This window comes from Notolepis coatsorum, assembly GCF_963971535.1.
Source record: "Notolepis coatsorum genome assembly, chromosome: 7".
Taxonomy (NCBI): Eukaryota; Metazoa; Chordata; class Actinopteri; order Aulopiformes; family Paralepididae; genus Notolepis; species Notolepis coatsorum.
In genome coordinates this window covers 36,590,201-36,613,581 of record NC_140171.1, presented here as the reverse complement: position 1 = coordinate 36,613,581, position 23,381 = coordinate 36,590,201, and the positions used below count along the sequence as shown (strand labels likewise).

At 42.2% G+C, this 23,381-nt stretch overlaps 1 protein-coding gene across 1 annotated transcript in view; it reads right to left on the bottom strand.

Annotated features, from left to right (window-relative positions):
* The window catches only part of pds5a (PDS5 cohesin associated factor A), a 131,235-nt gene that overhangs the window by 44,710 nt on the left and 63,144 nt on the right, over positions 1–23,381 (bottom strand). Inside the window, exons 5-13 of the mRNA XM_084319029.1 lie at positions 21,418–21,515; positions 20,662–20,788; positions 11,906–11,986; positions 11,537–11,677; positions 9,776–9,891; positions 5,966–6,060; positions 5,083–5,228; positions 2,851–3,002; positions 1,538–1,651 (exon numbers count right to left, since the gene is read on the bottom strand). Of these exons, the coding sequence (XP_084175155.1) occupies positions 1,538–1,651; positions 2,851–3,002; positions 5,083–5,228; positions 5,966–6,060; positions 9,776–9,891; positions 11,537–11,677; positions 11,906–11,986; positions 20,662–20,788; positions 21,418–21,515 (1,070 nt within the window). The remainder of the gene's footprint in view (positions 1–1,537; positions 1,652–2,850; positions 3,003–5,082; positions 5,229–5,965; positions 6,061–9,775; positions 9,892–11,536; positions 11,678–11,905; positions 11,987–20,661; positions 20,789–21,417; positions 21,516–23,381) is intronic.

The window sequence follows — 23,381 nt, the reverse complement described above, 5'->3', positions numbered from 1 at the left end:
TACAATACAGTACGGCTCAATACACACAATTGTTAAGGGAATGCAGACCAGAGAAAGACTTTCGTCTTGTTTACATCAGGGTCCCCCATTTTCAATTCATAATGAATTGTAAGTAAGGGTGCAACTTGCACCGTGCAATCCATTCTTTGTGGATCTAGCCCACAGTATTTCTGACACTGGGAATACATTCCCTGAGATTCATAGATGTCCCTAGAATCAGATACCAAGAACATGCAAATGGACCATATTAAAAAAAAATCTGTAAATGTGTATTCTACATGCTTATGGAATGAATGATACAAAAAAAATATTATAAAAAAAAACGCGATTATTTGCTGTGTAATTAATTAATCTAATTAACGCGATAAACTGACAGCCCTAATTTAAACCTCACAAATGGTAAAAGTCACATATTTAAACACAGATGGTACAGTATAAACCACTGGTCCAAACATTCTGTGCAATGGCCACCCCTGGTCTAAAGTGAGTGTGTGTGATGTGGGGATCGTTTGAAAGTTAGGGGGCGCACTGAAATTATGGCAAGGGTTATTAGCCCCCTAACTTTTGATTGCAAAGTCTGACATTGACCCCCTTTGCAGGAGTTGACCTAGAGCCCACCAAGGTCATGCATATCAAGTTTGGTCAATGTCAGACCTTGCAATACACTGTAAGGTACTGTAAGGCTACTGTCCTGCCTCACTTCCAGTGATGAAGCTAAGCTATGCTAACGGAGCGTCTATTCCCAAAGCTAAAATGCACGCACAGAGACAAAAAAGGTATGTATCTTCTTGTCTAACTCCAGGGAAGATGTTAAATAAGCTAATTTCCCAAAATAGTGGAGTTATCCTTTAAGCCCTGGCCATATTTTCAGCATTGTGTCTGTTACTATGCTTGAGTAAACTGTAATGAACCAAAGGAGAATATCAATTATTATTATCGCGATTTTCACATCAATATTTGTCAAAGAAAAATGGTTGGACTAAGTTTGTATGCGGCTGGTGTGATCTGGGTAGTGTAGTTTTATGAAATTCCGACGTCCATCGAAACCCCTGGGTCTCCTCTTTCTTAGGACTACACCGATTTCATGACTGCGTCATGTCCTGGCGTCATGTCCTGGCGTCTAAATCATACGGTTTCCGGTGCAATGGGCGGAGATTTTTACAAGCTCATATTTCTCTAATAACACTTAAACTGATTCGTAAACAAACGTAGTGCTGAAAATATACACTTTGACTGCTGTTTTGATAGGGTTATGGTCTTTACTCTTGGCTACATTTGAAAAAGAAACACAACATCACAGACTGTATTGATCTATTGAGGTTAGCAGTGACGGCTGCACACCTGTCGGAATGAATGCATACCAGTTAAACCAGCTACTACCCCCCCTAACCCCCCAAACACACACACACACTAGGGAGGAGCCTTCTGACATGTCAGTAAAACATCTTTCCTGTGTATGGGCCCTGAAAAAGCCACTTATGTGACCTGAGGCAGTGTGTGTGTGTGTGTGTGTGTGTGTGTGTGTGTGTGTGCTTACTTGACAGCATTGGTATCCAAGCAGGCATAGAGGTAATAAAGACATTTCATCTTCTCCTCTGTGTCCAAACTGTGAGGTACCATGTACTGAGCAAATATCTTCTCCACCAACAACCTAGAGAGAGAGAGAGAGAGAGAGAGAGAGAGAGAGAGAGAGAGAGAGAGAGAGAGTGAGTGAGTGAGTGAGTGAGTGAGTGAGTGAGTGAGTGAGTGAGTGAGTGAGTGAGTGAGTGAGTGAGTGAGTGAGTGAGTGAGTGAGTGAGTGAGTGAGTGAGTGAGTGAGTGAGTGAGAGAGAGAGAGAGAGAGAGAGAAATGAATAGATGGAGGGAGGGAAGGAGAGAGAAGGAAGGAGGGATAGATTGAAGGAGGGAGGGAGAGCATGTGTCCCCTCCGGTACACAAGGAGGCAGCCTGTCGCAAGAGCAGAGAGCAAGTGTGTGAAAGTGTCAGTGAGTGACTGTGTTCTGTGCTCAGTGTGTTCTGTGCTCAGTGTGTTCTGTGCTCAGTGTGTTCTGTGCTCAGTGTGTTCTGTGCTCAGTGTGTTATGTGCTCAGTGTGTTATGTGCTCTGTGTCTTATGTGCTCTGTGTCTTATGTGCTCTGTGTCTTATGTGCTCTGTGTGTTATGTGCTCTGTGTTGTGTGCTCTGTGTTATGTGCTCTGTGTGTTAGGTGTGCTCTCTGTGCATGTCTGTGTTAGGTGTGCTCTCTTTGTGTGTCTATGTGTTGAGTGTGCTCTCTGTGTGTGTCTGTGTGTTAGGTGTGTTCTCTGTCTGTGTCTGTGTTAGTAAGGTGTGTTCTCTGTATGTGTCTATGTGTTAGGTGTGCTCTGTGTGGGTCTATGTGTTAGGTGTGCTCCGTGTGTGTCTATGTGTTAGGTGTGCTCTGTGTGTGTCTATGTGTTAGGTGTGCTCTGTGTGTGTCTATGTGTTAGGTGTGCTCTGTGTGTGTCTATGTGTTAGGTGTGCTCTGTGTGTGTCTATGTGTTAGGTGTGCTCTGTGTGTGTCTATGTGTTAGGTGTGCTCTGTGTGTATCTATGTGTTAGGTGTGCTCTGTGTGTGTCTATAGGTTAGGTGTGTTCTCTGTCTGTGTCTGTGTTAGTAAGGTGTGTTCTCTGTGTGTCTATGTGTTAGGTGTGCTCTGTGTGTGTCTATGTGTTAGGTGTGCTCCGTGTGTGTCTATGTGTTAGGTGTGCTCCGTGTGTGTCTATGTGTTAGGTGTGCTCCGTGTGTGTCTATGTGTTAGGTGTGCTCCGTGTGTGTCTATGTGTTAGGTGTGCTCCGTGTGTGTCTATGTGTTAGGTGTGCTCTCTCACTTGTCGTCGATACTGTTCTGATAGTAGATGTGAAGCAGCTTGTCTTTGATCCAGCTGATCTTCTGAGCACACTCCTTCCCAGCCTCGTGGTGCAGGCAGTACTTCTTAAACAGCTGAGCCAGGCCCATCATGGCCTCCTTACGCACACGCCACTACAGAGAGGAGGAGAACGGAAGTAGCGGAGGACACAGGGAGTAAAAAGAGGGAGGAGTGGAAGTAGCGGAGGACACAGGGAGTAAAAAGAGGGAGGAGGAGTGGAAGTAGCGGAGGACACAGGGAGTAAAAAGAGGGGGGAGTGGAAGTAGCGGAGGACACGGAGTAAAAAGAGGGAGGAGTGGAAGTAGCGGAGGACACAGGGAGTAAAAAGAGGGAGGAGGAGTGGAAGTAGCGGAGGACACGGAGTAGAGAGGAGGAGGAGAGGGAGATGAAGACATTATATTAAGCTTAGGAGGCTAAATTCCAATACTAAATCTCTATATAAACATGACATTAAGCTTAGGAGGGTGAATTCCAATATTATATTTCTCTCTAAATATGACATTAACCTCTTGAGCCCCATCGGCCCGATACGAGATATATTTCATGTCACAAATAGATCAATACTAAGTATTAAGTGATGTTTCTTTTTCAAATGTAGCCAAGAGTAAAGACCCGAACCCTATCAAAACAGCAGCCAAAGTGGATATTTTCAGCACTACGTTTGTTTAGAAATGATTTGTTATTATCGAAATATGAGCTTGTAAAAATCTCAGCACATTGCATCGGAAACCGGATGATTTAGACGCAAGGACATGATGGCGTCATGAAATCATTGTAGTCCTAAGAAAGAGGAGAGTTTCATAAAACTACACTACCAAGTTCACACCAGCCCCAGTCAAATCTGCAGCCGCTTGACGTGAAAAATAAACATTGACGTGAAAATCGTGATTATATCTCACGGGTCGAACAAACCTGAATGGCATTGCCATAAAATACAACGTATATTGTTTCTTTACCTTTCTATGAACGTCTAAGAAAAAACTTGTCGCAATCCGGTAAAAAATGGCGGGCTGGGCGATATGGCCAAAAATGATATCGCGATAACGATATTGATAAACAAAAATAATCGATACAAAAAAAATCGGAAAAAAATTTAAATCGTTTTTTTATTTTTTATTATAAACAACAGATGTATGTTTATTTTGCAGCAATTCTTTGTCGTTGCCGCCATCTTTAGTGTTACATCCCCTCACACTCCAGTTCTCAGGCTGCAGCTGGTTTGAAAGCGAAAGTAAACCGGCTTCTCTGCTGGCTGTGGCTCCAGGGGAGTTGAACAGTTCTGGCTCTGCTAGTTTCTTTTCTATCTTTTGGCGCTTTTTTGGTGGACAAACCACCGCATATGTGCACCGTGACTCATGACTGGAGACTAGCTCTGCTAGCACACATAGCCTACTGTGTACAGACGGTTTCAAACTGCATTTTAAATTAGAAAGCAAACTAAATAAAAGAGAAAAATAAATCTCAATTTGGTCAGTATTGTCATTTGGACAAGCAAAGCCATTACTTTAAGTTGCAGGCAAGAAAGACAAGTCTGTCCACTGTCTCTGGTTTTAAAACTGCCCTGTTGCAGGTCAAAATAAATAAATAAATAAATAAATGTCGATTTCCCCCCCCCCCCCCCCCCCGATATCGATTATAAAAATATATCACAATAATTATCGTTATATCGCCCAGCCCTAGCGGACATTATACAAAAGTAACCGTACTTACAGTAGATTTCATTCAGTTTTTACTGCCCTGTAACGGGTGCCTGGTGGTACTAAATCCAGATTTAAATCCAGATTTTGCCATTGGAAAGAGGAGATTTGGTCCGATCCATAGATGTATGACTTGGCCATAATAAGGTAATTTATAGGCATGTAATTCTATATTCATATTTCAAATTGCATGTGTCCAGATGGCAAACTTCAGTACTGTATCTACAAAAAAACCTGTAAATCATCTGCCCTTTGTTAATTTGCTTAGATTTTTTGTACACTTGATCTCAAGAAGGTGCTGAATGAGATCAGTGGCAATTTCTCACTTTTGGTTAGCATGGTGTTATTCACCATCAATGATGGAGAGAATAATAATAATAACTTATATTCTCCTTTGGTTCATTACAGTTTACTCAAGCGGAATAACATGTATTCATTCTTAAATTGGGCATAGTACCACTGTATATATGACTGTGTGTGTGTGTGTGTGTCGCACCCTCTTGTCCAGTGTCCTTTCCCGTACAAAGCCCAGCAGTTGGTCATTGACCAGGTTGAGGTCTTTCTTCCCAGCGTTGATGATGGTGACAATGACATCATGACGGATGGCCTCCTCTGGGTCGTGGGAGCGAACCTTCAGGAACTCTGATTGGACGATTCAGAGCGTGGAGGTGTGGTTAAGTTTAGTACAGTACATGGTTCATACACATTTTTCCTGAATTCCAAGACTATTTTGTGAGGTACATCATCAAGACCTGTCGGTGTCGAGGTTCAAATGTTACATTTTCTGTTGGTTTCAATGTTCCAGGTATGGGTTTGATAAGCTACAACTATCCCCATAGGCTTCAGAAAATCTAATCAGAAAATGTGGTATTTGCGTTGTTATTCTGTCAAACGTAAATATCACACACAAAGGTTTTCCATGACTGTATGCACCCCGTTAGTAGCAGCAAGTGTACATGACAGAGAGGGCTTGGTAAGAGTTGGAGGAGTTGTGAGTTATAACATGTAAAGAGAAGGATGGAGGTGTTATAGCATGTAAGTAGAAGGATGCAAGGAGAAGGATGACAGAGAAGGATGTAAGGAGAAGGATGAAGGAAGGAGGATGTAAGGAGAAGGATGAAGGAGAAGGATATAAGGAGAAGGATGAAGGTGAAGAAGGGTGTAAGGAGAAGGATGTAAGGAGAAGGATGTAAGAAGGATGAAGGAGGAAAAAGATGGAGAAGGATGAAAGAGAAGGATGAAGGATGAAGGAGAGAAGGATGAAGAAGGATGAAGAAGGATGACGGAGAAGGATGACGGAGAAGGATGTAAGAAGAAGGATGATGGAGAAGGATGACTGAGAAGGATGACTGAGAAGTACAGACATGACAGACACACACCTGTGAGGTCTTTGGCCAGGTCTGGGTGGTTCATGAGGCAGTGACTGGCGAATTTGACACATTCCAACCTGACTGGGACATGAATGTCATTAAACCTGGAGAGGAAGAAGAAAAGCATTCTTTATACACATGATGATGATGATGATGATTTCACTAGTGTGTGTGAGACCTTTGTTGGCTGTGTTGGCTGGTTGTTATGGGGCAACAAAGGAGAGCAGTCATCTTGTAATCAGAAGGTTCCTGGTTCGATTCCAGCTCCTCCCGACTGCTCTTGATGAGCAGGTTGGCACCTTGCATGGTTTCCTCTCTCGTCGGTGTGTGAATGTGTGAGTGAATTGATCTCATAAGCGATGAAATTGTTGGCTTACTCAACAATCAGAGTCCCTCCCAACCTCTGATGGGCTTTCCCCGACTTTGAATCCAGCCATAGGCTATGCTGCCTTGAAAACATCTCACTTAGTGCCCTCTCTAAACTGGTTGGTGCGGCTAAACCCTCAACCTGTTTGTTTGACCCTCTTCCACAACTCTCATCAAAAAACTCTTCCCAACTCTAGGGCCTGCCCTACTCAATATCTTCAACACCTCTTTGTCTACTGGCGTGGTGCCCTTGGCCTTTAAATCAGCAGTAATTAAACCACTACTTAAAAAACAGAACCTCGACCCTCTAATCTTGAAAAACTACAGACTGATCTCCAATCTTCCGTTCCTATCCAAAATATTAGAACGGATTGTCGCAACGCAACTTACTGACAATCTATCAAACAATAATCTTAATGAATCTTTTCAATCTGGCTTTAGAGCCTTACACTCCACCGAAACGGCGGTTACCAAAGTCACAAATGACTTACTGCTCTCTCTGGACTAGGGATGGGTATCGCTAGGATTTTATCGATACTACTACTCTTATCGATACTCTTATCGGTTCTTTTTGATTATTTTGCAAGAAAAAAAGACAATTAAAGAACAGAATCGACATTGCTTTATTATTCTTTTATATAACTTTATAATATAAATAAATATTATTTCTTTAGCAGCAACAGCTGCAGCAATGTTTTAAATGTGTCTGAATTATAGATTTTTTATAATCAACAACAAATGTAAGATAAATTTTTTTTTTATTAAAACAATTAGTTTTACAGCAAAAGGCTAACAGAAGTTCAAACAAACAGTTGCATGGCAACAAATAAAATAATAATAATATGAATAAATAAAAAATAAAAGAAATAGGCTACACGTCTCTCTTTGTGTTACAAATTGTGCTCACTGATATGAACATAGGCCTCTTTACTTACTTAAAAAAGGAAACATCAAGAAATATGTTTATGGTATTCCACCATGCCAAGTGTGTTTTATTTTATAATGCTATAATTGATCTTATAAGATCATCCTCAAACCTAACTTCTGTGCTCTTATTGCTTTATCTCAGTGCAGCCTTTGACACTGTCGATCATTCGATTCTTCTGAGTCGGCTCGAGAATCATGTTGGCATTCGGAGTCACGCACTCGCTTGGTTTAAATCTTATTTAACTGATAGAACACACTGCGTGGTCTATAATTATTTAACATCCGAGACCCTCCCAGTGCAATGCGGTGTCCCACAAGGCTCTGTTCTGGGCCCTTTGCTATTTTCGATGTACATGCTACCCCTCGGCAATATCACACGCAAATTTGACATAAACTTCAATTTTTACGCTGATGACACCCAATTATACATACCTATGAACCCTTTCACTGCCGCACTACAAAAGGTTAACCCTTTCACTGTGATACGACAGAAGGTTACCCCTTTCATTGCCACACTGCAGAAGGTTAACCCTTTAGTATTCCTTTTTTTTTTTAAGGGTATATTTTAGCATTTTTACAGTTTCATTTTTCATGGTCAGACATGACCGACAGAGGAGGAGAGGGTGAACGGGAGAAGAGGCGGGGAAGACATGCGACAAATTATCCACCGGGAGCGGGAGTCGAACCCGGGACGGCCGCGTAGGTGTGCAAAGCACTATGGTATGCGCCACGAGGGCGCCCCTCGTCGCCATTCCTTTATGCCCACCCATGTTAAATGCCTAAATTAACGTTACGTTGGCTGCTTACGCTAACTAAGCTAAGCAGCTAACCCTGAGAGAGAACAGGAGACGGAGAGGGGAAGGAGGAGGGGGGGGCGGGGGCATTCTACCTTTCTGTCTGGGGACTGGGGGAGGGGCATTCTGTGTGTGTGTGTGTGTGTGTGTGTGTGTGTGTGTGTGCGCGTGCGTGTGTGCACGTTTGAAAAGACCAGATGATGTCAGGAGTATTATATTGATAGTATTTACTGAGGATGGACAGATAATGTTGATATTTAAACATAAAAAATACAATACATAATAAATGTATTCATGATCATCATGCAACATAAAACAATTGTAGGAACAGTTTGGGAGAGGAAGGGGGGAAATGAACTCACCATTCCCCGCTCAATCCAATATTTACCGTTAGTCCAGTCCATTCCAGCATCTCTTGTCCAGCCCAACCCAGTCCAGTGCAACCCAGCACAGCCTAACCCAGTCCAGCCCAGCAGCTTTCACTGCCCAACCCAGTGCAGTGCAACCCAGCACAGCCTAACCCAGTCCAGCCCAGCATCTTTCACTGCCCAACCCAGTCCAACCCAGCATCTTTCACTGCCCAGTCCAGAATAGTTCCCTCTTTCATGGTAATATGTTTTATGCTAATATTGTGAAGAGTAGAGACACTGTTTAATGTTTTATGCTAATACATATTTTAAAGAGTAGAGACAGTGATTATTACCATGATTGAAATCAATTTAGACAAAGACATACAAAGAAGTAATTATCACAATTAGCGATTTATTTTTGGCTGGTAAAAAAAATCATCTTCTCGCCAGTTGGCTGGTAAGCCAAAAAGTTCGTTTCCTCCCCTGCTCACTACATGTATTTATTGCTCCATCTCCGCCCACTACAAACATGAGAACTATCACCGACATCTAAGAAGGGAGATACCCCCTTGAAGGGCCCTTCTAAGGTTTCTCTCCTCCACATTGCCTGTGGTGCATTTTTTTCCTATTGCTAGGTTTTAGTGAGTTTTTCCTTACCTCCGCGTGGGGTGTCTGGGAGTGTTGCATTCATTTACGTAATTCCTCTAATAGTGACCCAGGCTTGTATTTGCAACTGTAGCGGGTACCAGGCTTTTATTAGGAGGAGGCATGTATAAGAGAGAGGCCTATATTTCTAATTTTCAAACAGATCATAATGAATAAATCAACATTTTGTGTCAGTTTGAACCCAGTAAAATGTACTGGGTTCATTTATTGAAACCAAGTACTGTATGAAATAGTAAACAGTGCAATTGCAGGTGGTCACTGGTCATTTCAACGTTTTCAAAGTGAAATCAAGTAACTTTACCTTAGCAGCTCAGTATGCAGCTCAGTATATTGGTAACCCGGCTTGTATTAGGAGGTCGGCTTATAATTGCTTAGCTCAAGAGCGCACCCGGCCATTAATAGAGACCCGGTTTGTAATTGAATACCGGTCACTATTAGAGGAATTACGGTATTTAAATTTTTTTGGACTTCATAGTGTTTTAGTTTTGTTCTTGATTTATTGTGATGTTTCTTCTTGACTTGTTTAAAGAAGACGTGTCCGGCCCATGGGGACATTAACGTGTGTTGTCGGGCCTTACAAATAAATGTGATTTGATTTGAATGGGTGAATGTGAGGCATAAGTTGTAAAGCGCTTTGGATAAAAGCACTATATAGTGTAAATGCAGTCCATTTACGTACTACATAATATTACATTATGAGTGTGTGTTTAACCCACCTTCCCAGAAAGCACTGCCACAGTGGTCTGTTTTGTGTGGCCAGCTCTGAGTCTTTAGCCCCAAACAGTTTAGCTAGCAGCCGTACCACAGCTAGACGCTCCTCGCCATCATTACTCTGGAAAACAACAAACAAGCATTATTATTCCACTGCCTCACGAATAACCCTGTCTAAGTAGAACAATGAAAGTAAATAAGTAAGGGATAATGTATAGCTACGAGGTCATTGTCGCAAAATAATTGACAGAGTTTAAAATACCGAGCCGCCTCGGCGAGGTGTTTTAAACGTCAGTGAAGGTCAATTATTTTGCGACAATGATCGAGTATAGCTATACATTATCCCGCTTATTACATGGCTAACTTACTAACAATATACCTAATTCATTTTACATCGACTCGCAACACTGGTTCTGGCTGCGTTCTGGCTCCGCCCCCTGTCATCGCCGGCAGCAGAACACCGGCAGTGTCTAATTGCACTGAAACAGTGTGTGTCAGTGGGCTTGATTGCGAACAGCTGCGCACAGCGGTCATTATTGTCCCACAGCGGTCATTATTGTCTGATAATGACCGCTGTCGGGGGGCTATTGACCAATCACAAGCAAGCATTTCGGCGAATGTGAAAACGCCATGTAATAAAGACCTATATTTAAAACCGGTTGTCAGTCTGTCCGTTTTAATAGATGGGGAGCACTTATTAGATGAGCAATATCACTAACTAACCCTGTCACTCACTCATGAACCACTCTGACCCCAGTGGCAGCCAACAGGCATGGCACCTTGCAACTTCATATTCATCATTTATTTTGAAAGCATCATTTAACTAATTTCTGATCACTATAAACAAACTAAAAATTTTCCCAAAATTAAAGCCTCTTCACGTATCGACATAAAAATGTTCTTGTTGTAACTAAGATTTGCTGAAGAAAATAATAATTTGTGTGCATGGATTACTAGACTTCAAGTCAAGAGTTTTATTTGTCACGGCATACAAGCATACAGTGAAATGCGGGTGGTCATGCCCGCAGCGATTGTGCAATAATACAAGTAATAAGAATAAGACATAACAGGTATAATGTACATAAACTGTACTTGACTTCAACTATAATACATACAACTTTCTCAGGCATTTCCTGGTTGGTAAACAAGGTAGGTAAATACTTCACCTACAAACACAATACTGTTCAGACAGCACAATATTGATGTAATTAAGGGATTTGAAATAATAATTGTTTTAAATGCATAGGTTTATAAAACAAGTGGAGCTATATATAGCAAGAAATGATGGAATAACAGCCTGGCCACTGGTAGCACAGTTTATTTAGTAGAACACTATGACTCAACGAGACCTTCTGATAGCAGGTGGCCATAAGAAGTTTTGAAAATGTGAAACATACTGTAAAGCTGTATAGCTTTAAATGTATATAATATTTCAGAAGTGTCAGCAGCAATGTGTATGTACTCCTACTGCACATACATATACTACTATTACTATTATGATGACTACAGGTGTATTGTAAGGCAGGCATTTGTTGGTTGGTGGCAGTCTGTGCATGTAGGTAGTGTGTGTGTGTGTGTGTGTGTGTGTGTGTGTGTGTGTGTGTGTGTGTGTGTGTGTGTGTGTGTGTGTGTGTATGCTTATGCATAAGTCTGTGTACACATGCAAGCTTAGGTGTGAGTCTGCATGGGTGTTTGCATGTACAGTGTGTGTGTGTGTGCGTGTGCATGTGTGTGTGTGTACACATGTGATTGTGTGTCTTTTCAACCTTGAGCTTGAACTCCAGCTGTGGCATGACGGAGGTGAGCAGGAGAGGGTCGATGGAGAACAGCTCCTGGATCAGGTCAAACACGTGTTCTGACAGGTCACTCACTGAAGACTTACCCATCACCAGAACCTGGTTAAAGAACTGACAAGAGAAAGAGGCCATGTATTAGAACCTGGTTAAAGAACTGATATGAGAGAGATAGAAAGAGAGACAAAGAGACAGGGCATGTAGGTGGAAAGAAAGAGACAAAGGGCAGGTAGATGGAAAGAAAGAGGGAAGGAGAGCATGATAGATCATGAGATACACAGGTTGAAAGACAAGACAGAGGAAGAGAGATAGAGAGAGATAAAGAGGAATGCTGGTACTCACATTAGCTATGCACGTCTCTATGGTCTGGACAGTCCTCTTTAGAAGAGTCTTGGCCAGGTCGTACGCTTGCTTGTTCAGATTCTGGATAGGAGACAAATTAACACTTCTTAGGATCCTGTGTGTGGGGGTGTGTGTGTGTGTGTGTGTGTGTGTATTGTACCTTGTGTTCTGGTATGAGATTGATGAGGATGGTGTATATATATATATATATATATTAAGGCTGTCAAATATATCGCGTTAATATCACGTTAACTCCCGATTCTATTAATGCCACTAATTTTTTTAACTCAAGATTAACTAATTTTTTTTTTTTTTTTTTTTTTACTAGACTTCACTCAGGTGTATTATTGATGCTCTCATTGATACTATGTTTGTTTCTGAAGTGTGTGTGTGTGTGTGTGTGTGTGTGTGTGTGTGTGTGTGTGTGTGTGTGTGTGTGTGTGTGTGTGTGTGTGTGTGTGTGTGAGATATAGAGAGAGAGGGGGGTGAGAGAGATGAGGAAGGGGCAAAAGAGAAAGAGAGCTGGGAGAGTGTGTGTGTGAGGGAGAGAGGGGGGTGTGTGATTAATCAGCCCTTGTGTGTGTGAATGTAACAAGTTCCTAACGTTTTCTTTCCCCTATTATTTCATGCACACTTTATTCATTGTTTTAAATTATTATTTTCTTTTAAGTTATTTTGTGCATCACTCTGTTTTGAATTTGATGCAAATTTGCAATGCATGAGGGTCATCCTTTTGTGTTAAATGGCTGCATAAAGCAAGCATTTGTTGACTCGCATGTTGATAAGAGTATTAAAACTTGGAACTTGAAAAAGATCTGTTTAAGGTGTAAAAAAAAAAATCGATTAATTTGCGATTAATCGCGAGTTAACTATGGACAATCATGCGATTAATCGAGTTAAATATTTTAATCGTTTGACAGCACTAATATATATATATATATATATATATATATATCCCTTGTGTGCTGGTAATATGAGGTTGATGAGGATGGTGTGTGTATATATATATATACCTTGTGTGCTGGTATGAGATTGATGAATATATATATATATATATATATATATATATATTAGAGCTGGGCCGTTAACGTGCTGTGTTAACGCGAGACTAGTATTGCGCGATAATATAATTGACGCCGTTAATCTAATTCTCAAAGTTGTGTCTGGGATTGTGATGTATTGTCCTTAAATACTTGCCGTAGTGCTGTGTTACCCGGAAGTGATTGCACGTATGTACATGAGCTGTAGTCTGAATAATAATAAAGTATAATAATAACTAAAGTAGTGGTCCGGTAATCATTGTTATACAGGTGAGGTTAAGAAGTCCTCAGGATATAACACAATTTGGCGATGAGGATGTCTGAATCTGCGCAATGCAAGAGAAGTCCATCGCCGACTCGGGACCTTTGTTTACCATGTTAGCTTAGCGATTTAGCATGTTAGCTCACGTGGTGGCCCGGCAGCTTCGAAACATCTACAAGAAGAGGAAATCCACTTTACACACTAAAGGAAGGATCGACTGGACTATCGTGAGTGTTTACAACAGAAATGGCTTGTGTAACTGAGGGGTACAATTCCCTGACTGTATTGATAAGTATGGTATTATTAAACCACTACCTCTTGTACTTTAACTTCTGGCCATCCAGTACATGATATAGATATGATGAACACTTTCCCACCTGATGAAACGAAGTCCACACAAATGTACAAATCGAATATTTAATATAGCAAAAGGTATATACAACGTTCACTTGATGACATTTATGATTTGAAATGCACTTGTATGGCAAATGAGTATTCGTAGGTAAATCAACATTGAATGTCCAATCTCTGGTTACGCAGGGAGTAAGTATACAACCCGGTTCTTTAGGGAACTATAGCGATGGTACTTAAATGATTATAGCTGGATACACTAAGGGGGGGGGGGTCCCGCTGGTTGTAAGACAGTAGGAGGGGGGGGTTAGAGAAGCCGCTGGCGGTATCCCATCTGGCCGACGATTTCTTGGGAGAATTCAAAGTCTTGAACACGGTGCCCACAGAACCTCGGTCCGCAGATGAATACAGCTGGACCCTCTGGTGGACGGTAGCTGCCGGTCCAAAACGGAGAGACGTGAGGCGACCTCACTGGTGTAGAGCGCCGTCTCACCTGGACTCCTCTCCGGGGGGTAGTTCCAACACTCAGCAGTGTTGGCCGTTATCCATGGAATAATCAAAGCACCCAAAGCATAATCCAAGCCGTGGAAGGCTCGCCGTCGTCCGGGTAGAGTAATCCAATGTACAGGTCTCCTCGTCCTGGCCCGGAGCTCCTCGGATGCAAGCACCACTAGTGGTCTGCCCAGCCTGGTTAAGACTCCAGATAACGTCAGGAACGATGGGGGTACTGATAACTTTATAACTCTAACCGAACGATGCACCATACATAATAGACTATTATTAGCTTAATAGAAATACGTCCAACTCGACGGTATAGTGCCAAACTATGACAATTCAACTATTAATCCACACGATATCTCAATGCCTATTCTGAGGCCAAGTAGGCCTTACTGCACCACACGTGCGTCGTGGGTGAGGCTTCGCGTCTGTTACTCGGTTGGAGGGTAAAGAACTAATGGACTAAAAGAAAGTTCTACTTTACTTGCGCCATATATATATGCGCTGTGAACAAATAGTACCATTCGTATTTCGCCAGACGTATTCCTACGCGGAACCGGGCTTGCCTCGGCATGTTGGGCGGCACGATTGAACTTGAACCTAGGGGTATGGCTGCTGGCGCCAGGTTCTCGTCCAATGGTAGAATGAAACTATTATGGGCTGTTTAGTAGACTAAAGGGATATTCAGTGCATATTGTACAAGGAATATACAGGGGATATCAAACGATATACAAATACTATTAAATATATATCCATAAATAAATATATATTCGGTTTAATCTGATCCTTCACAACAGCTTGGGTTATTGGAAATATTGGACCGTTTGATGACAATGTGGAGTTATGGAACTGTTACACTGAGCGTTTTGATTACTTCATTATAGCTAATGGAATTGAAGAGGACAAAGTAGTTCCCACATTTCTGACTGTAATGGGGCCCGGGACATTTAATTTGTTGAGAAACCTGCTTCTGCAGCAGTGTGTGTGAGTAGCCAGTCTGCGAGAGACTGTTCTCTTTATCAGGCCATATTGTGCAGAAGAGGAGAGCTAGTTTGTCACCAGCCAATGTGAACAAGCTGGTCTGCCTGAGTGACTGGTGGAAGAAGGAGAAATATAGATTGGACTGATTGAGTCAAGCCATGTCATAGCCCCTTCCGTGACTGCGATGTGCAAGCCAGGGGCTGGCTTTTTAATATGCATATTAAAAAGCCAGCCCCTGGCTTGCACATCGCAGTCACGGAAGGGGCTAGCCATGTCACATAGTTCAAGTTCAAGTTTGAAATGCTTCTGTTTTGCTCCTGAGAGTGTGCTAGATACTGTACTGTACTGGTAATATTATTTATTTGTGTTAACTTCTGAATAAAACAATTTATTAAACACAAGTACATCTTATTGAACATTATTTTGATATTTCATTACCAATTATCATAGCAAAACAGTTTTTTTATTATTTTTTTTTTTTTTTTTTTTTAGATACATTTTTTTTTGTGTTTTATCGCTTTATTGCTACTGGGCAGTCCAGTAGAGAGAGACAGAGGAGGAATGGGAGACAGAGTGGGGGGAAGACATTCGGCAAATAACGACGGGTTCGGGAGTCGAACCCGGGTCGGCCGTGTTGCGGCTGAGCGCGCTATGTGGTTCGCCACCAGGCCATGTGAGCGGCGCGGCGCGGGGAGCGGAGCGGGCGGTTTTGACGTGAGCGAGGAGTGGGTTTTAAAATGGGTCGGCGCGACGTCCGGAGCGAGAGTTCTCCTCCGCTACAATCCACTCCAGGCCGCTCACAGTGGTTTAACACTGATGTAATATACATGTAGTACAATGCCAAAGCAACAGATGGCGATGTACAAACATGAAGGCCATTTTCAACCAATGAGAAGGGTGAACCTGTGATATCCTGTTCAGGCTTTGTCACTAACAAAAAGTTTTGACGCCATTGTTGTTGTCGTTAGCTTACATGCTAACGTTAATGGCAGCGACCATAGCAGTGTGGCTAGGCTAGCTATCATCGCTTAATAGAGCTAGTGAATGGATAAACAACGTTATTTAACATTGCAGAATGGGTACAATTACAATGCGGCTCAATACAAACAATTGTTAAGGGGCCCAGGGGGTGTAGACTGTTGTAGTTTGAGCTAATTTACACCATGCTTCAAAAAAAAATATATATATATCTGCCGAGCGATGTGGCGCGGGGAGCGCTCGATTCAAGGTGAGCGGTGAGCGACTTGGGGGCGGGGTCAACATGAGCGATTAGCGGAGCGGACCAAGCTTTAAAGAGCGAAGAGCGGATTTCTCGCCCGCGCCCATCCGCTCACGTGGCCTGTTCGCCCCTGGGGCGCCCCGCAAAACAGCTTTTTCAAACAGTCTGTAATGCATTTTGGAAATGGGAGATGGGCTCATGGTGTAATGGGCCACCTGGCCTGAGAAACGTAAGGAGGAAAGAAAAAGTAAGGACTTACTTCTGGTCATTATTTGGATAGAACACACATATTTTGAATGCCTTCGGCACTTTTTTTTTTTTTTTTTTTAGTCACTTTAATCTAGATTAATCTAGATTAATTCCAGGATTGCAGGTAGATTAATCTAGATTAAAAAAAAAAATCTATGCCCAGCTCTAATATATATATACCTTGTGTGCTGGTATGAGGTTGACGAGGATGGTGTGTATATGTATATATATATATATATATATATATACACCTTGTGTGCTGGTATGAGATGATGAGGATGATGTATATCTATATACCTCAGGGCTCTACAGTGCGACCATATTGCTCGCATATGCCCCTAAAGATATGCGTGTGCGAACCTGCAAAATCAAGTACTCGCACGGCGTGCGAGTGGGGCCGGCGAGTGCAGAGTACAGCCTCACATTCGTCCTTTTTTTTCTCCGCTGCGAGAATCGTTAAAAAACTACAAGTCCCACAGTTCACAGCCGCATAAACGTTCCAATCACAGTAGTTTCCTGTGGTCACGCGACTGGAAACAGAAAGTAATGATCAGCGTCTGTCTGAGTCAGACAATACAGCCATGTCGAAGCCCATTCATTTTTATTTTGCGCGAAAGATACCGGAGAATGAGAAGTCAGGCGAGGCAGCTCATGTTACAGAGGTGATGGTTAACGTTAACCAAGATACTGACGCTAGCCAGCATGCTAGCGAAGTTGGCCAAGCTAGCGAGGCTACACCCACTGTAGCACCCAATGTAGCCACTGTAGCTAGCGAAGCTACACCCACTGGAGCCGGAGGGAAGACATACAAATTTAACATGAATTGGCTAAACATTTCCCCATGGCTAGAGTTCGAAAACAATGTCATGTTTTGTAAATATTGCAAAGTAGGATCGATGCATTGCGATGCATTGTTACACCCCTACAACTGGCCCACTGTGTATGTGTGTACAGCTAACTTGGCTAGCGTTATCAACCGCAGAGGTGGGCAATAGGGTCCAGCTGCATCGCCGGACGGCCAGAGTGCAAGCGGTGTGGCAATAGGGTCCAGCTGCAGCGCCGGACGGCCAGAGTAGAACGGTGTGACGTCGTAATTGGCAGAATCGACTGTCAACCAATGGTCTACCTGACACGCAAACTCAAACAATGTTTCTGTACTGGAGGTGTACAGTATTTCAATAGGCAACCCTGAAAGGATTATTTTTCTAAAAGAGCAACACTAGCTCCCCCCTCTACTGATGGCCCTGGTTATAAAGCCAGTGTCTCCTTTTTGTTCAATGTCACTGCCTTTCTTATTAGGCCTAGTTGTTGGCTACAACTTTGCCATAGTAGGCATTAATCACTTAATTAATAGTTCAAATGTCTGTGTCCCATTCCCGTTTGCACACGCAGATGATACACACACACGGACACAGTGGGCCAGTGACTTTGGTGGTATGTGCTATTGCACAGATGTGTCCCGTTTGCACATGCACGCACAGTACAAATATACATTTATTTAAAAAAAAAAAATTAACTCTGTTACTTGACATATTTTCACTGTGCTCCTAAATATTTTTGGGTGCTCCTAAATTTCTGTGTGTGCTCCTAAATTTTTAATTTAGGAGCACCTGTGCCCCTAGTGAAAAAGGTTAGCGTAGAGCCCTGTACCTTGTGTGCTGGTATGAGGTTGATGAGAATGGTGTGTATATATATTAGGGATGTCCGATATTATCGGCCTACCGATGTTATCGGCCGATATTGGCATTTAAATGTTTCATTGATTTAAGCTTTATTTACCCAGGCAAGCAAGTAAGAACAAATTCTTATTTTATTTATTGTCAAAAGTATGCATAATGTTGTGTTAATTCCACAACAAGAGATATGTAATGTTAATTACCCAAAATTATTCCGTTTTTTGGGGGGGGGAAACCTCACATATATCGGTATCGGAAATTAAGAGTTGGACAATATCGGTATATCGGATATCGGTAAAAAAGCCAACATCGAACATCCCTAATATATAGGGGTGGAACGGTTCTCAAAATCAACGGTTGGGTTCGTATCACAGTTTTGTGGTCACGGTCTTTGGTTCGGTTCGATATACGTTGTTTTTTTTTTTAAATTTAACGCATGTAAACATGCTTCTCATTTATATAAAATTTAAAATTAAAATAAAAAAAGATTTACAGCGGTTTGCCTTAAATAATGTTTGGCATACAAAGACCGAACTGACTGAAAAATATAGGCTACATTTGTCAAAGTATTAACTTAGTGCAAACAAACTAAATAATTAAACCTTTCTATTTTTGTGGCCACATTATAGACAAAGGCCATCAACAAAGTATGCATATGCTAGGGTGACCATATTTTGATTTCCAAAAAAGAGGACATGCCCCCCCAGCCTCGAGATACTTAATGATACTCAGGCATGCGTTGCTAATGGGACGACTGGTTGCACTATGTTTTAATGACGCCGCACGAAATGTAACACATTTCATTCACAAGTTTTGTGTGAATGTATCTGAGAACGTATTTGAACACACCTGACAACCGGCCATATTGTTATGCAAAGTAGTACTTAGCGAGTTGGCGCATCAGTCGGGCATCATGTGCGTGCTTCTGCTCACAGACTGTTTGCACGGAGTGCAACCCCGTCCCATGAGCAACGCATGCCGATACTCAACGTTTACTCAAAGATGCATTATTGTTTTAATATATTTAAAGTATGCCTCCTCTCTATGGATATACAATTAATATCTCTCTATAACCAAAGACACACCAAACCAAAGTTAACAATCAGCATGCTTGATGAGTATGCCTAGAATTATCTGACAAATCTCAATGGCACAATAATTACTTAAAAATCAACCTGTAACAAAATAATAGCTCTCTTTTCAAGTCTTACTGGACAAAAATAAATAACAAAATATATGAAATAATAGAAAATAGAAAATCCTGTTAACAAATATCTTTTTCAGACAAATCGTTTTTTTTGCCATGTTTCAATGAGATATTATGCAATGGTTTCTGCTGTCTCATTTGGTGTATTTAACCTCGATTCATTTTGTTTGCACGCCACCCATCTTCCAGTCAAAGTACTATTATGATTGGGAATATTGTCACTGCTCCGTGGTTACTCCTGTCTGTAGAAACACCACAGTACTGGATTTGATTTGAGTGCTTCATGTGCGACATCAATCGAGTCGAGTGGGGCGCTATAACACATTGGCTTCGGATTTAGTGCGCGCACTAGTGAACTTCGCCTCCCATTTGTTCCGACGGGTCGGTACATTTGGAATTTCTTCTGCAGTTCATCTGTAAAAGTACATTATTTGGCATTCTGAATGTGAGCTGAGCTCCACTCTGTCCCCTCTTCCTCTGTTTGTGTGTGAGTGTAGTTGTAGAGCCGCCCACAAAGCTTCTCAGGGATTACGTCACACACGCAACAGATTACCGTAGTATTCTGTGCAATGCGCCAGTCAATTTAAGTATATGCAAACGGTCCGTGAAAGCCGGACATTTTCATGCATTTATAAACCCCCCCCGGACAGGGCGTGAAAAGAGGACAAGTCCGGCCAAAAGAGGACGTTTGGTCACCCTAGCATATGCTCAACCAGCACTAGACTTTCTTATCAAAAAGGAAAAGTCACAGAAAAGATTATTAGGGTTTTAAATAAGGACGTTTATGGGGTTTCTTGTATTAATAATAATTTGCACTAAGGAATGTTGTAACTGTTGTTATCAACAAAAAAAGAGATGTTACAAGGGAATGGGGTGTTATATAAACCCCCCCACAGTGGTGTGTCGAGTTGGTACGTCCCAGCAGGGACCAGGATGTAAACAGACGCAGTTGACACACACAGCTCTAGTCTCCTGGCTCGTTATTTTACACAGACAAGACACAACCTCTGTTGTCAAGCTTCGTCAATATACCCCCCTTCCCCAAATGGAACTGGTGTCGTGGAGTCACTTCGCTGTGAACGTTTGTTTCCACGGTTAGCTTGCGGCTAAAGTTAGTTAACGTTAGCTCGTGGCTAACGTAACGTTAGCCTAGCTCGAGGCTAACCGTTATAACCGAACAATACACCCATGCCCCGAACCGTGGAGGTCGTGCCGAACGGTGTACGGTTTGAATGTGTACGGTTCCACCCCTACTAATATATATATTATATACCTTGTGTGCTGGTATGAGGTTGATGAGGATGGTGTCCAGCAGCTCCTGTGTGACTCCATCTCCCTCCATGATGATGGAGCTCATCAGATCCATCATGTGCATCTGCACCTTCTGATTATGACTGTTACTGTAGGGAGAGAGGGGAGGGGGGGGGGGTTAAGCAAGCTTCATACCTTCTGTGTTCGCATGACATAAATGTTGCCATCTGCCCACGTCCGCGAGGGACCCCTAGGCTGATGTCCGCACTCGGCCCAAGCCGTTCATTGCTCCGAGACTGTTAATCAGCCCTCCCAGTTTACAACATGGAAATGCTGAGTGAAGCTCATATTGTAGACAGACAGACACAGAGACAGAGACAGACAGAACCCCCCCTCTAACCCATGTCCAAGCAGGACAGCAGGAAGGGAGATTGAATGGAGCAGTCTATTAGTGGTGGGACAATACAAGCAACTGTCGATAATGATAATATTACGATATCTGCAAAAATCTATATATTGCAAGAAATGTAATCTACGATACATCACCATATCTGTAACTGACAAGGAAAGCTTACCCATAAAAAATAAGATAACGGTTCACCTCATTCCAATATTTGCATTGCCGTAAAATTAGATTGTCAAGCAAATAGAAAAATCTATTATTATTATTTTTAATATCGATACTTGGTGCCAGTGTATGGCGGTTTATATCACAGAATAAAAAAAAGTTTGTCCCACCACTACAGTTTACTGCAGCAGCAGATGCAGTGCGTCTTACTTGATGACAGAGAAGAGCGATTTGAAGAGCTGGATGAAGATTTCATTACAGTCCTCCAGTTCAAAGCAGATGTTGTATGACTTTACCCAGGCCAGGTTCTACAGAGACACACAGAACACAATACACACGACCAGGTTAAGCCGTACTCATACTTTCCATTCATACAGCCTCGTCAGCACTGGATGGGGGGCAGGGAAGAAAAGACTTGTTTGCTCTCATGGCTTTATTACTTTGTGACTCGTCTTGGTGAATTCACAAGTCGTAGGGATGCACACAGTGCTACTGTAGTATCAGATCTCGTGAGAGCACATTTCCCCACACTACAATCTGATGCAATGGAAAACAACTTATTAAATCCCAATCGTTCTTGTCCAGTGACCCCAAACTGATGGTCTAAGTCAGCCGTTCTCAAACTACGGGTAGCGACCCAAAGTGGGGTCGCGGGAAGGTGACAGTGCGCATTGGCAAAATATATATATAACTCTGATCGAGTTTTCCACCCGGCAGTTGAGTGTATTTGCCATGTCTCGCCCCTTCATCAACGGAGGCCGACACACAGTATTCCAATACACATCTCACTACATCCTGCGCATTTATAATCGTGGGAGGGGGGTCTGGTCTTGTGTGTAACCTGAACTCGCAATGGATAGATTTGCTGTCAGAAGCGGTGCCGGTTGGCCCGCGATGAAATGGGCTCTGCGCATAACCAGCTCCTATCCCACACACTAAAGTGAGGTGGCTATCTCGAGTATTAAATCGCCTTTTTTTAACTCAGAAGAAGCGCAGATTTTCCTTGCAGACAAAAACAACCCATTGGCAGAGAAATGTGCCGATAATGAGCTGGATTAAGAAACTCTTAGTGGCACTTCAGGATAATCAGCGGAGATTTTGGGGTAATTATTCTGCTTGATGGCTTTTTGTAGGAACAGAATGTTGATTTTTTTTTTAAGCCCATCATCTGTAGCCACTAGAAGGGCTCATTGAACAATTTCAGAGAAAGAGCGCATGACGCAGCAGGCCTACCACTGTCTGAGCAGGAAGCGCTCAATGATCTTTCGTGTGACGAGCTACTGAAAGTCAAGTTCACTGGACAGGCCCTCGTAAAGTTCTGGATATCAGTCCGGAACGAGTACCAAGTAGCGATCTCGATTCATTTCTAAATGAAGATTTTTTTTATTAAAACATAAGATATTTAAGTTTAAGTCAAGCACTTTGATATGTTATGTTGTCTGTAACCTGCGCCCCCAAAAGTGGCCTTTTTAGTTTACATTTTTGAGGACTGCATACTTTTTTTGCTAACCAAAACATACTTTATACTTATAGCACATGCATGAGCGTGGTCTCGTTTGAAAGATGACATTCTGAAGTTTCTGATTCCAGAAAGAAAATTTTATTTTAGTGCTAACGTAATAGAGTAACATAGGTCTGAACTTGAGTTGTAGAAAAACTTGTTACTCAAGTTTTTCTGTAGTAGTTAGTAGTCCAGAGGTAGTATTTCCCCAGAAAGTGGAATGGCTTACAAATCCAGACGGACCCATAGCCTGAAGCCTTATGTAGTACCAGTACATCTCCAAATTTCATAAAGATCCATTCAGAAATGAGTGATTAGGAGTGATTTTGGTAAACTGTGTACAATGGACTCAGTTCTCAATTCATTCTATTCCTGTCTTTGCTCGTTAGTTTTTCACCTAGATCCTACATCCCCAGATGGGGTATCATTGGAAAGCCACACTCATTGGCTACAACCCTCCATAATCATTTTCGAGATCGGATATAGATTGACGGAACAGAGTCGGGAGTGGTATTTTGCACAATACTGTGTACTTTGCACAAGCCTCAAATACCGGCATGTAACTCGAGAACCGCTGAACGGATTTTGTCGCTATGGACAGGCAACAAATAAGCCTTCAATTCGATATATATATTGTATTACAAAATATGCACACTAGGGGTAGTAATCACCA